Genomic DNA, 13,497 nt, shown 5'->3' with positions numbered 1-13,497 from the left:
GTGAGCACTCGTAGACTTAGGAAACATTTTTGCAAGATCAATGCCATGGCATCTGTTCTGCAGTAGCTTTGGGGTATTGTAGTGGGAATGTCTGCAGTAAGTAATCGCCTGCACAGGAGCTTAGAGGGATCCACCATCACTGACTTGAGAGGGCGTGGTTTAAGAAAGCACCGAAATATGCACTTACTCTTCTTTGTTTTCCAGCATGCACATCTCTGAAAGCCAACAAGAATTCTTCAGAATGCTGGATGAAAAAATTGAAAAGGTAAGAAGGCAAAACAAGTGAAACACATTATTTCAAGGTAAATATACTAATGACAAGCTAGGATAACGATACTTTTACCCCTAAATCTGCTGGTGAAGGATTAGACAGTTAAAACAAAACAGAGTCTGTATGGAAATGATGTGGTAGAGCCCCACCCCAACCCCCACCCCCACCCCCACTCCCACCCCCACCCAGGGTCATAGGCTGCCCTAGTTCGGTCTATTCAGTCAAATCAGGTAGAAGCCATTGAAAAACTCAAACCTCAGGCTGCAAGGAGGGCTACTGCCTGCCAAAGTCCGCCGAGTGCCCACGTTTGCCGAACACCGAATTCTTCACAGGCAGCTTCTTCCTGTTTCCATTACTACCCTCCTGGGCAGCGGCCTTTTCGCCACCAGACCACACCAGCAGAGTGCTGCTACAGATAACATAGAGGGAGGGTTATTGTCCGCGTTTTGCTGAGACTCACGATGCTTGAGTAACTTTCCCCTCAGTTGGCCATCTTCCCCTCAAGCGGCAGCTTCCCTCACTACAGCTTCAATGACTCACAGTCAAGTGTGGTTCGGACATACTAACGGGAAAGTCAAGTGATAACCCATAACTATTGGCATAATTATTATTCCTTGTCACTAACCTCTTACTACGACAGACTTATACGTTAGACTTTGTTATTATACACGCGTAAGTCTCTGTTTACGTTCACATAACAGCCTAACCATCATCTGGTCAGACTGCGTACGCGAGGGCTATCACCTAAGATTGTGACAGCAGAGCTGAAAATGCTTCTCTGCCCAGTGGTGTTGGAGAGGAGCTGTCATACCACAACGTGGCTTGGGTGTTTGTGGTGGTGCTGGTGTGAAAAGCATCCCCTCCTCTGCCAGCGGCATGGAAGGGCAGCACAAACAGTCCTGGTACATGATACTCAGGAACAAAGGGGCTATACTACTGACCTGTATACCTAGTGTACTACCGTTTTAAAATGTATCCCTTCTACTTATAACAAACTGTAAGTTGACAGTTAAGAAAGAGTGGCCTTGCGGCACCGACATCCGTCTCATGCATCTGGGGTACCTTAACAGGCCACGGTAGGTGACTGGTCCAGATCTGTGGGAGCTCCCTCTCTGATGTCTGCACAACGAAACTACCTAGTGATGTATTTCTCTAAATGTGTCTTTACCATTACATGGCATGTGACTATATATAGGAAAACAGAATATATAGGGGTCGCCACCATCCCCAGCTTCATGAGTGTTTGGGAGTCTTGGAGACCTATTGCCAACAGATAATAGGGATGACGGTATTAGTCAGGATTGGAATTCCACGGTCCTGTCTTTCAGCAGAGTCTCCAAGTTGCTTCCCTAACAATACATGGATTTACACTGACAGAAAAGTATATGTAGAAATGTAAGCACTAACTTGATCTCAAGTGCCACATGTGCTAAATGGGGTATGGAACCAGGTGATAGTGTTAACTTACACAGCTGACGCTATAGCTTACGAACACTATCCTAGAGAGGAATAAATTCAGAACACACTGTACTATTAAAGCATCACAGAGGACTCTTTTTGAGCTTTGTTGTTTATTATTTTACCTCCTTGCTTTGGTGTGTGTATGGGCACGTGTTTGTTCAGGGGCACATGCACGTGTGTGCATGTGGAAGCCAGTTGGTCAAGCTTGGGTATCATTCCTCAAATTCTTTCTGCTTATATTTTGAGGCAGAGTCTCTCAGTCGGTTTACAAGATGAGCTAGCCTTTCTAGCCAGTTGAGCTCAAGGAATGCACCAGCTCCATCTCCTCGGCGCTGGGATTACAGTCCTGTACCATCAGGCCTGGCCTTTTTTTTTTTTTTTTTTTTTTTTTAATAATGTGGCTTATGGGGATAGAATTCAGGTCCTGTGTTTGCAAGTTAAATACTTCATAGATGGAGCTACCTCTCTATGAACCCCACTCCTTTTTTTATATTGAGGGCTGTTAGGCAGGTGTTGTTTGTTTTTGTTATTTTTACTTTTTTTTTTTAACTTCATTCATATATACTATGAGTCTTTTTCTTTCTTTCTTTCTTTTTTAATTTGTTCACTTTACATTCCGATTGTAGCCCCTTTCCTCATCACCTCCCCATCCCACTTTCCCTCCCTCCTCCCCTCTTCCCCCACCCCTAGTCCTCAGAAAGGGGAAGCCCTCCTTCCCTAATTTCTGACCTCAGCCTATCAAGTCTCATCTGGACTGCCTGTATCCTCTTCCTCTGTGGCCTGGCAAGGCTGCCCCACCAGGGGGAAGCGATCAACCAGTGGGCCCCAGAGTCCATGTTAGAAGTAGCCCCTACTCCCCATATTAGGGGAGACTGTGCTGCCTATGTACTACATTTGAGCAGAGAGTCTAGGTCCTTACCATATGTAGCCTTTGGTTGGTGCACCAGCCTCTGCAGCACCCGCTACCCCCTGCTGGCTCCATTGGTCTCCTTGTGCGGTTCTTGACCCCTCCAGGTCCTTCTATCCCCAACTCTTCCCTAAGACTCCCTGCGCTCCACCCTGAAGCCTGGTGTTTTGGTTGTATCCACCTCTCACTCCCCACTCCAGCTCCTCTCAGGAACCCCCATCACCCCCCCCTCCTCCATGTTCTCTTTTGTAGTTTTTTAAAAAATTTTAACCCAGAGTCCGATTAATGTTCCCTTTATGTGCGTGGACATGGGGGAACAGGTGGAACCTACCAGGAGCCACACCCCTAAAAAAAAAGCGACTCCCTTGTCCAACTGTCATCAACTACCAGTACCTCCTCAGCTGTGCGCAGGGCCTTGTAACGCCCTCTCCCTCCTGTACTGGACTTTCTAACTGGCTTGATCTTGTGCAGGTCTTGTGTAGGTAACCATGGCTACTGGGAGTTCATGTGTACATCAGCCATGTCATGTCTAGGGGAGAGCACCTCCCCATCCTCTGGCTCCTCCAGTCTTCTGCCCCCACTTCCCATGATGCTCCTGAGTGTGGCGCAGAGGCAGAGGATGATGTCAGGGTCACATCTATTACTAAGCACACAGAGTCTCTTACTCCCAGCCTCTTATTGAACACAAATGCCTCTCTGCATCAACCACTACCCACTGCAGTCAGAAGCCTCTCAGAGAAAGGTTGGAAACAGCACAAGTCTATGGACATTTAAAAAAAAAAAAAATTTAGAAGGCAGTTTGCCAACATGACCGTTTAGAAAATTGTCAGTAGGTTCTCCTCCTCTATGACTTCCATAGCCATGGGGTTTGGCCATGTTTGCAGTAACATGAATGAATTTCCTCTTGGGGAGCAGACCTCAAATCCAATCAAAAGAGTAGTTGGTTATCCCTGTTATCTGCCACTATTGCAGCTGTGGATACATCTTTCCTGGAAGGTCAGTATTGTAGCATGCAGAGTCCACCGATGGGTAAAACCATTGCTGTCTTTCATCCCCCAGCAGCCTGCATAGCACCTTCCAGCTCTGAAAGCCAGTCAGTAGGGAGAGGGTTTTTTTTTGTTTTGTTTTGTTTTTTGTTTTTTGTTTTTTGTTTTTTTTGTTTTGTTTTGTTTTTTGTTTTTTTGGTCAGCTCAAGACTGATTTCTCTGTGTCTGCAACCGAAGTGTTTCCAGCAGTAAAATGTTACCATCTAGTTATGGTGGACATGCAAGAATGGTGGCCATAGTCTGTATTGTTTTGGGTGCCTCTCGGTATTCTCTGAGGAATAACTTGTGTGGAGGTAACCCATGCCTGGCACTGAAATTTTCACTTAAAAACTGGTGTCTTTGGAGAGCAACATGATTTACAAACATGGGGTTACTTCTGTCCAGACTCCTTTTAAAAACTATTTTTAACTAGCTTCCATACTAGTGGAGTTTCCCAAGGCTTCCTCATAACTATAAGCCATAATTATAGTTAACCCACCCTACATCTCCTTTACACCACCCACACGGGGGAGCCCACTCAAACCTTTAGCGTCCGGGATTCTCCCCTGTTCCTTCATGGCACATGCTCTACTACCTCTTCTTAGGTTTTCCACTTGCATTACAGGGTCATGAGTCCCCAAGGAGCTTCTTCACGCAGACGTCACTTTGATTAAGCCTTCTCCTGACCCCTCACTTGCCCTCCCCTCCCCTCCCCTCCCTGCTTGTGCCACTCTTCCCCCGGAATTCCCCCCTCTCTGTCTTCAGTTCACCTGTACCTTACTGTTTTCCCTCCCTGAATTCTTGCCCCTGTCAATGGAAGTTTCTAGTTTCCTAGCTCCCCGTGTATTCCACGCTAAACAGACAAAAGATTTGAAGTAAGGATACTCACATGAGAGAGGATGTGTGGCCTTTACTCTTTATGGCCGTTTCTTCTGGGTGCCTGTCCCTGAAATTGTGCCTAATGGTTATGCTACTTAATGTAGGATACTTACATTATGTAATATGTACATAGGGTAAGTGGTTTCAGAGTAGACCCAGGAACGAGAAAGTCCATAGACGTCTCTCTCATTGAGTGACCAGCAGCTGCCACCAGCGGAAAAGGTAGATGTGAATAACGACCCTAAATGGTGTTCTGTGGAGTTCCCTGTCTGTATAGAAATGTTTTAAGTGTGGTTTTGTTTTGTTTTGTTTTCAGTAAAATATTGGCATATGTCTGACTTGACATTGAAAAAACTTCATTTCGGATCAGTTACCAAATTTCACATATTGGTTCAAAAGATGTTCAGCATGCTGATAGCATTTTGTTTAGTGAAGACAGCAAAAAAAAAAATTTTTGTTCCTACTATAATGATAAAGGTCTTTTCTTTTTCTGTTTATCTAGCCTTTCCCACTACTAGCTCTTTTTTTCTTTTTCTTTTCTTCTTTTCTTTTTTTTTTTTTTTTTTTTTTTTTTTTTTTTTTATTTATTTTTTTTTTTTTTTTTTTTTGGTCAACTAAAAAAAAAGATTACTTAGTAGTTCAGGGTAGACTGGAAATATTGAAACCTACATTTTAAGTTATGATTTTCAAACATTTATGAGCTCTGACAAGGCATTGAGATGTTCTCGTCCTTTCCCATCAAGTTGCCACGACTGAAAGGAGCTTTGCAATCTGTCTCACTTCTCTTTGCGTGTCCCTCAGTAGATTAGTAAACTAAAGGGCCCAGCTCACTTATTTAGGATGAAGTCTGGTTTGGTTCTGGAGCTAAGAATTCATGCTGTAGTCTAGGCTGTTCTAGAACTCACTGTGTAGCCCAGATTAGCATCGAACTCACAGCTATTCTCCTGCCTCTGCCTCCTGAGTGCTGGGGCTACAGGTATGCACTCCTGTGCTCACTTTGTATTTTTTACTTTAGGTTGTTAAGTTGGGTGGGTAGGGAAGTGGGGGGACAGGTGCTGAGAGGAATTAGGGAAAGGGAAAAACATCAGAATATATTATGAAAAATGTTAATTAAATAAACTTTATAAAGACTGCCCCTATTGAAATGGGTGTAGTGTTAGATACACAAAAGTTTTTACCTCTAATTTCAGGGTTTTGTAACTCCACAGGACCCGTCCATGGCCCCCACTTCTTGCTCTTGCTTCTTAGACCCCAGCATCGCCCATGAGCACATAGGCAGTGGTCTGCTGTGTGTGTATCTTTGACTTTACAACACAGTGTCCTTTTAGTTGGAAATGTCTCCTACAGGCTCATGTGTTTGAACATTTTAAGTCTCCAGTGTGTTTGGATAGATTATGGTACCTTTACAAGGTGGGGCCTTGCAGGAGGAAGTATGTCACGGGACAGGCTTGGGGGTGGGGGGGGGTTGCGGGTTGCAGCCTCCTTTCACTTCCTCTTATGTCTCTCTGCTTCCTGTGTGGATAAGAATGTGATCACCTACCTTGCTCCTTCTTCCCTGTTGTCATACCTTCCTGCCGTGACGGGTGTTTCCCCTCTGGAACCAGAAGCCAGAATAAGCCCTTTGTTTCCTAAATTGATTTTGTTCATGGTATTTTATCACAGCAATAGAAAAGTAACGAACACAGGAAGCTTAGGAAGCAGTGGAAATTCCTCCCTCCTAAATGCGGTTCTCCTTCTTTTCTCACTGCCCTTCATCCTCCTGCTGAAAAGTACCTTTCAGATTGCCATGCTCTTGCATCATTCTGAGACTTTGGCTCTTGTGGTTGGAATTACTCATTTGAGGAAATGTCTAAAGTAGAGCAGTGTATGAGTTTGAAATGAGTTGGTTTTAAGATGCAAGTTCGTTTATATAGAGACCTCTACCTATGGAACAGTCATTGATTCACACTTACAGAATACGTCCCTGAAGGACCTGATCTCCAAGGGCTCAAAACTTTACTAGCCAGTAAGAAAGATTGTAATAAATCTGCCTATATGAAGTTGTTTCAAGTACCTTTGTCTTTTAAATCAAATTGGGCCAGTCTGACCCATGCCTGCCCAGAGTCAGTGTATCAGGTATCAAAAGAAGCCCACTCTTTACCTGATGCAGTTATGACCACGATGCTGAGCTCTGGGTGAACAACTGTCTTAGAGACATTTAGTCTCTGAGTTGCTGAAGAACCAACTACAGTGTTTGACACATGCAGCTTTACGTTCCGGCAGTGTATTTAAAGACTCCTTCCATGCCTGAGACTAATGAGAAAGCATGGGGCTATTGTGTACAAACCTAAAGAATGTCACGTGGCCTGACTTACACACAAAAGATTGCTCTCCCACGCCATGTGTTAATCAGAAGTGGCTGCCCTGCTGTTATCATTAAGTAGAACAGTTTCCTGCAGGGCTGGGGAGATTGCACAGTTGGTGACGTGCTTCCTTGAGCGTGAAGACCTGAGTTCAGTCCTCAATAGCTGGTAAAAACCTGGGTACAGTGGTGCACATCTGTAACCCAACACTGAGGGAGGAAACACAGGAGCATCTGGCCAGCAAAGTTAGCTAATACAGTGACATCAGCCTCTGGCCTCCACACATACATGCATGGGGGAGTATGGACCAGCACACACACACACACACACACACACACACACACAGCAGTTTCTTCCTCCGTGGTGAGCATGCCATCAGACTGCAGCCTCATCCTTTGCATCTCTCCCTTCACCTCCTGGCCATCCCTCTCTCCCACTTGTATAGCCAAATTAAAGCTGTGAGTACAAAGAGCAAGGATATGACTCACACCAGCTCTGTTTTTATTCCTGTTTCACAGCTTTATGCAGATGACTTAATAATTGTTGTGACAGCGACCGTGGTAAAGAAGCCCCCAGTGAAGTGTGGATGCACTCTGGCCTTTAAGTATGCCAGCATTCCCCTCCGGCCCGTAGGAGTTGTTGATGCAGTCAAGGGGCATGAAGGGGACTTGAAGGGGACTTCGAGTGGACATCAAGGAGAATGAAGGGGCCTAAAAAAACTTAAAGCACCTGCTCACTTTCCTGTGCAGAGCTTGAGTTGCAGAGAATTCCTTAAGTTCCTTCAGCCTGGCTCTTTGGGGAGCAGCAGGAGAAGTATTCGGGTCCCGGAGCTAGAGAGTGACGAATCAAAGAGAAGCTATGCCACGGCTATGAGGAAGACGTGGCTGAAAACCCTGTGGGCTCAGCGTGGTAAAGCCACCGGACAAGGCAGGGGCCCTACAGTGGCAGTCAGGGCAGCAGGATGCTTGTGCTGTTTGGTCCGTGGTCCTGGTCCCATTTCCGTTTCTGCTCTCTAATTATTCTTCAGCTGTCTATCTCTCTTCTTCCTGGCAGCCGCTCTACCATTTGAATTTGGCATCCGTGAGCATCACTGTGGCATTACAGCAAGTGCTCAGGGGCAGAGTGTCAGTCTTGGGTAACTGATTGTCTCTGCTGTTTAAAAATACCTCTGTTAGATGTGGTAGCACACACCTAAAAGCTCAGCTGCTCAGAAGGCTCAACGTGGTGGTAATTCCAAGGCCAGCTTGGGCTACAGCATGAGGTAAAAGCTGTCATGGGCAATTTAGTGAGACCCTATCTCAAAATCAAAAGTAAAAATGGGGCTGGGAATGTAACCCAGTGGTAGAGCACACTTGGCCTAGCTTTTTTCAGGCCCCAGGGTCAGCTCCAGTGCTGGAATTAAAAAGTCAAAAGATATTGGAAGCATTGAGCAAATCCCTAAGCTTAAAAACTGAGTCTCACTTGTCTTAGTTTCCCTAGAACATAGCTTATGACATAAGAGGCATACAGATGGACCATTGGGCTTCATCGGGAAAAAGGCTATAAGAGATGGGGGCATGGTTGGGAAGATGCCTGTGGCTTTCCTAGATAGATGCTTTTAACAATTTGGAGCAACATGGGAGTGCGCAGCAGGTGCATTGCCAGGGGACTCAGTCCACTGGGTCTAGAGTGGGACCCAACATGAGCGAAAGCTTTAAACCTGAGCCAAATCCGGGAACTGGCTGCAGCTACATGACATAGGCTCATCACTTAGGCTCTCTGATCCTTAGTCTCCATACCAGTGAGATTAGAATAATGGTGATAACAGGCAACTAAACAAAGTACATATGTACAGAGCTATGGCTGTGGCATATATGCCTTGTGTTCAGTGGCTCCTCTTTTGAAGCTGAGTACAAGCATCACCGAACATTGAGAGGCGTAGTGTAAGTCACTTATAACCCTACTAACCAAAACAATAGGAGAGGAGGATTAAGAACACAATAGCAAAACCACAAGGATATTAGTTCCAAGGAACAATTTTCTCTTCCGTAATCAGCAGAATTTCTTTGGCTGGAACTTGGAGTAACCAGAACCCAGAACCTCAGCAGGAGCCGGAGCCCCGAAGCCTTCCCTCAAGTGGTTCTCTCTAGGAACGTCTCGAAGTAGAGCGATGAACAGTCAAAACTATCTAAAGTCTCCAAAAGCCCCGCCTCCTGTTCTGGGCTCATTTATATATCTCTTCCCAGAGTCTGTTCATGGATCTTTTCAGCTGGCAACAGTCAAGCTCCTGCACAAGATGGTTGGTCTTCTAATGGATTACCCTCACCTGTTTTCTCACAAGACTGTTCCAATCCCTCACTTGAGATCCTAAAAAACAGGTTTATCTCTCCTTCATCTCCCCCTTTCTATTTAATAAAATAAGCTATATACAACAAAATAAGAATTATCCATTAAGTCAACATTTACAAGGACCAGTCCATTTGTAGTTAACAATTTGTAAGAAATTATTCCACTATCCTATGCTACTGATTCTTTTAACTAAACTTATTTTAATACTGTGCCTGTCTAGTCTTCAACCCCCTCAGAGACCCCAGAAGGAAAAAACTATCTAATATGAAGGAAGTGCAGGCCAGCAACTTCCAAAAGTATGGACAGGACAGAGAGCTGACTGTCTGGACAGTCACAAGTTCCTCTCCATTGTCGGGGCATCCAGTCTTCAGCCAGCCAGCCCAAGGCATCTGACAGACTGTTTCTGGACTGTCACAAGTTTCTCTCCATCGTAGGTGCATCCCACCTTCAGCCAGCCAGCTCAAAGCATCTCACAGACTGCTCTGAAGCATGAATCCTGAAGGACCAGCCCACCTGGTCTCTGCAAGGCTGGGCAGTCAATTTCTCAGTATCAGGCTTGATCATAGTGCACGGTCATTCTGTCATCAGCAGTAAAGATAAGCAAAGTTCCTCAGTACAGTGGCTATCTGCCACTATCGTTTCTTGATGCCCACATAATTAGACTGGAGGTGCTGCCAGGAACGGATGTGTCTCTCTGTCATAAAAGCCCTTTGTTTATTAAATGCCATTTTCTGTGGATCTCTGAAGTGTTTGAAGACCATCTATCTATCTGCTCTATTATCTATATTCCTTTGAAAACATATCCAAAAACTAAATAAAGCTTATTCTATAATTAGTTTAGTATCTAGTAAGATTTTTAAGTGATTAACTATCAATTTTTATCTCCAACCCTCCTGAACAAGTTATAACAGTTATTTTTCACCTTTTCAAATAAGTTGTACATGTATAATATATTAAATGTCAAACAAAATGATCTTAAGTTTCTACCAACATACAATATACAATTAAGTTTCCATTAGCATACCATATATAATACATAAAGCAAAAATTGAAAAAGGAAAAAAAATCTTAAATTTCCATCAATCTAAAATACCAATGTAAAAATATATAAATACTAATGTAAATTATTTGAAGCTAGTAGATTCAATAATCTACTTTTTATTCTATAAATCTATCTCATCCCTCATATCCTTCCCTTTTATCTTCCCTTCTTCCTCCCTTTTCCCCTAATGTTAGGTAAGATAGAAAAATAAGAGAGAAAGAAGGATAGAAGAAATCCCTAAATGAAACTTTTATTAACTATAACGAACGCCCCTAGGCAAAAACAAACATTGATAACTCACCAAAGCCCGCCACCCCACCTATTGGGAATGGGAGCGTCATTCTCTCAAAATTTATTTTTGCTGTTTGGGGGAAAAACTTCTTTTGGGTACCCTTAGAAAAATAAGATATTGACCAAGCGCTGCAAAAGCTAGCTGTATCTGTTTTGTCCAGTCTTTTTTTTTTTTTTTTTTTTTTGATCGATCCTTGAGGCTAGCCCTTTTTAAAGTTTATATGCGTGCAATTTCTTGAGGAAGACAGTAGCTGAAGCACTCTTTGATATTGAATCGCCCAGGCGATCTGCTTTGTCTTCATAATTGTCTATTTTTTGCTCAGGTTCCTCCACCATGTCCCAAGCTCTTAAGGCTGCAGCGCGACATTGTTCGATCACCGTGTCGTCATATTTGACTTGTTGTCTTAAGTCAGCATATCGCCCTTCACCAAGTAATTGCTCCTTACTGATATTTATCTCCCTCTTCCTATTTTCTTGTTCTAATCTCTCTGCCTCCCTTCGCCACCATGATAACCACTGCAGCTGTTGCACCGCTTCTAATACTGCTGAAACCAAACTTTTCCAATCTTGGGGAACAAGTCTATGCCGCGTGGCCCAGTTGTTCAACATTTGTTTAACAAAAATGGAATGTAATCCATACCTGATGACAAATTCCTTAAAATGTTTTAAATCTAACATATCTATTGGACTCCATACCATTTTATCATAACTCTCAGCTCCATTCTGAGCTAGCACACATTTTACAGTAACTGGAAAAGCCGATGGTGATGGTGTGACTCTGGGGCATTCCTCTATGGGAACATTTTCCTCCAAAACCCTTTTTCTGCTCTCCTGATCTTGTAGTTTTTTGTTTGTTTGTTTGTTTGTTTGTTTTTTTACAGCCTCTGCGGCTTCCCATTTCTCTCCGCCCCCTTCCACACGCTGGTGCTCTGACCACCTGGCCCATGGAGCAGGGCAGGGCGGCAATTGTGGGAAACACTCACCTTTATCAACAATGGCACAATTTGTTTTCTATTTGCGTCAACCTCTACCTTCAGATTTTCTAGTTGTACTGCCAACTCTGCAATCCTTTCCAGGACGATAGAATTTACTGACCCTTCCAGTTTTTGTATCTTATCAGTCTTTCTTCCAAACCTTTTAAATATGTTATACAGTAAAAAGACCAAGGGGGGGGGGGAAACGATTCTATCTAGATATAAGGCAGGAAAGGACTTTGTAACAGCAGCTGCGATTTTGCTGACACCCTGAAAAAAAGCATCATTATCTCTTGAAAACCATTATCTTCCTCCTCCACAACATTAGAAGGTAAGGTACCCATGATGCCCAAACCATGTTGGGTGCCACTTGGTTTGTCTTCTAGTGGATTAACATCATCTGTTCTCTCACAAGACCTTTCCCAAACTTGGGATCCTAAAACACTGGTTTCTCTCTCCTTCAGAGAGGTCTACAATAGAAACTGAAAACGAAGAATTTGGCTCAAGTCTTGCCTAAGCCAATCCTTCCTGCTGCGGGCATCTCCTCTTAAAGACAGAGTATTAGAACAGGCCATCGCCTACACACTGGCCGTCTTGCTTCTGTGTGGCATAACTGTGCTGTGGACATTTATAAAGCCACTGTGACTACAGATCAAGCCAGTCAGTCAGCGGCAGGGTCCAGCCAAACCCTTAGCTAGATTTGTCCTGTTTGGGGTTCTTTTTAATTAAGTCCTATAGGGTTTTTACAACTTTCATTCATGAGTCTTTTAAAAGCGTGTGTCGCTATCCGCCCGAGAATGCTTGTAACAATAATAGTGACCAAAGAATGTTAAGAAAAGAAGTACCATCAACATCACAGAGATAGTGAGGCTGGCTTCTTTAATAGGCCTCAGTTCTAGGGTAAGCACGGTCACTCGGTTCTCTGGACCAGAATGGGCCAGCAACAGGGAGATACAAGGTAAAGCATTAGAATAGAGGGCTTGCTTTCAGATGCTTCTAATGCAGAGGCATAGCTGTCGGGTTGTAAGGGCCTGTGGAGAGTGTCTTACCCGTTCCTCCCTTTTCATCTTCCTCTCCAGCGCAGAATGAAGCTGGCTGGTGTCTGTCAGCCAATCACAGTGTGCTTGTGTAGTTCTCTGAGCATTTACGCTGGGGCCTCTTTCATTCCTGGGGAAGGCTGCTGTGTGAAGACATGGCCCGCTCCTTCCTAGAGGAGCCTGCCTCTTCTGCACGGGTCACGCACGGGTTCTCTATAACAGGAGAACCAAAATGCTTTATGCGCATATGTTCAGTCTTGATTTTTAGAAGTTTGGAGTTGGGCAGTCATAGCTGCCTTTCTCTGGGTACCCAGTGAGTAATGACAGACACAAGGAGCCAGGGTAACAGCCCGATTCAGCATCCACCTTATTAATGAGCTGAGTGAGTCCCAGACACAGATTGAGAACTAGTTTGGGATGTATTTGTAACATTTAAAACATCAAAAGGCTTGTTGTTAAATTAAATAATATAAATATATATATAATATAAAGTATATGTAATTCAAGCTATTAAAAATTGTCTCTTACATTAGTAGGTATATACCCTTGAAATTCTCTTACATATATAAAATAAAATTCACCTTAGCACTATGTGCTAAATAGCAAAAATGAAAATTTTAAAAGCTGGAAGCAACTGAACATTCAACAGCAGAGAAACAAATTAAATCTTCTATATTCCAGTATTATACAACAGTTAAAAGACGTGAGCCAGATGTATAGATGGCACAGTTACATTTTTCAAACTTCTTTATTAAATGAATAGAGTGTATAAAAATGTGTGTTGTGAAAATGCTATATTATTTTTATACTTACATTCAGCAAATAGATAACATACCATTAGTCTATAGGTTTGATAGCCATGTGATAATTGATAGGCATATGATAAATGCATGTTCATACTTGCATATTAGTATGGTATGTTCTGTATGAAATATTTATA

The 13,497-nt window shown here is 43.4% G+C and overlaps 1 protein-coding gene across 1 annotated transcript in view; it reads left to right on the top strand.

Moving 5' to 3' along the window:
• C6H1orf21 (chromosome 6 C1orf21 homolog) overlaps window positions 1-13,497 on the top strand; it is a 211,933-nt gene that overhangs the window by 186,157 nt on the left and 12,279 nt on the right. Inside the window, exon 5 of the mRNA XM_051147567.1 lies at window positions 205-265. Coding sequence (XP_051003524.1) covers window positions 205-265 — 61 coding nt within the window. The remainder of the gene's footprint in view (window positions 1-204; window positions 266-13,497) is intronic.

The sequence above is a fragment of the Acomys russatus genome, chromosome 6 (assembly GCF_903995435.1).
Source record: "Acomys russatus chromosome 6, mAcoRus1.1, whole genome shotgun sequence".
Taxonomy (NCBI): domain Eukaryota; kingdom Metazoa; phylum Chordata; class Mammalia; order Rodentia; family Muridae; genus Acomys; species Acomys russatus.
This window is presented reverse-complemented; position numbering and strand designations above follow the sequence as displayed.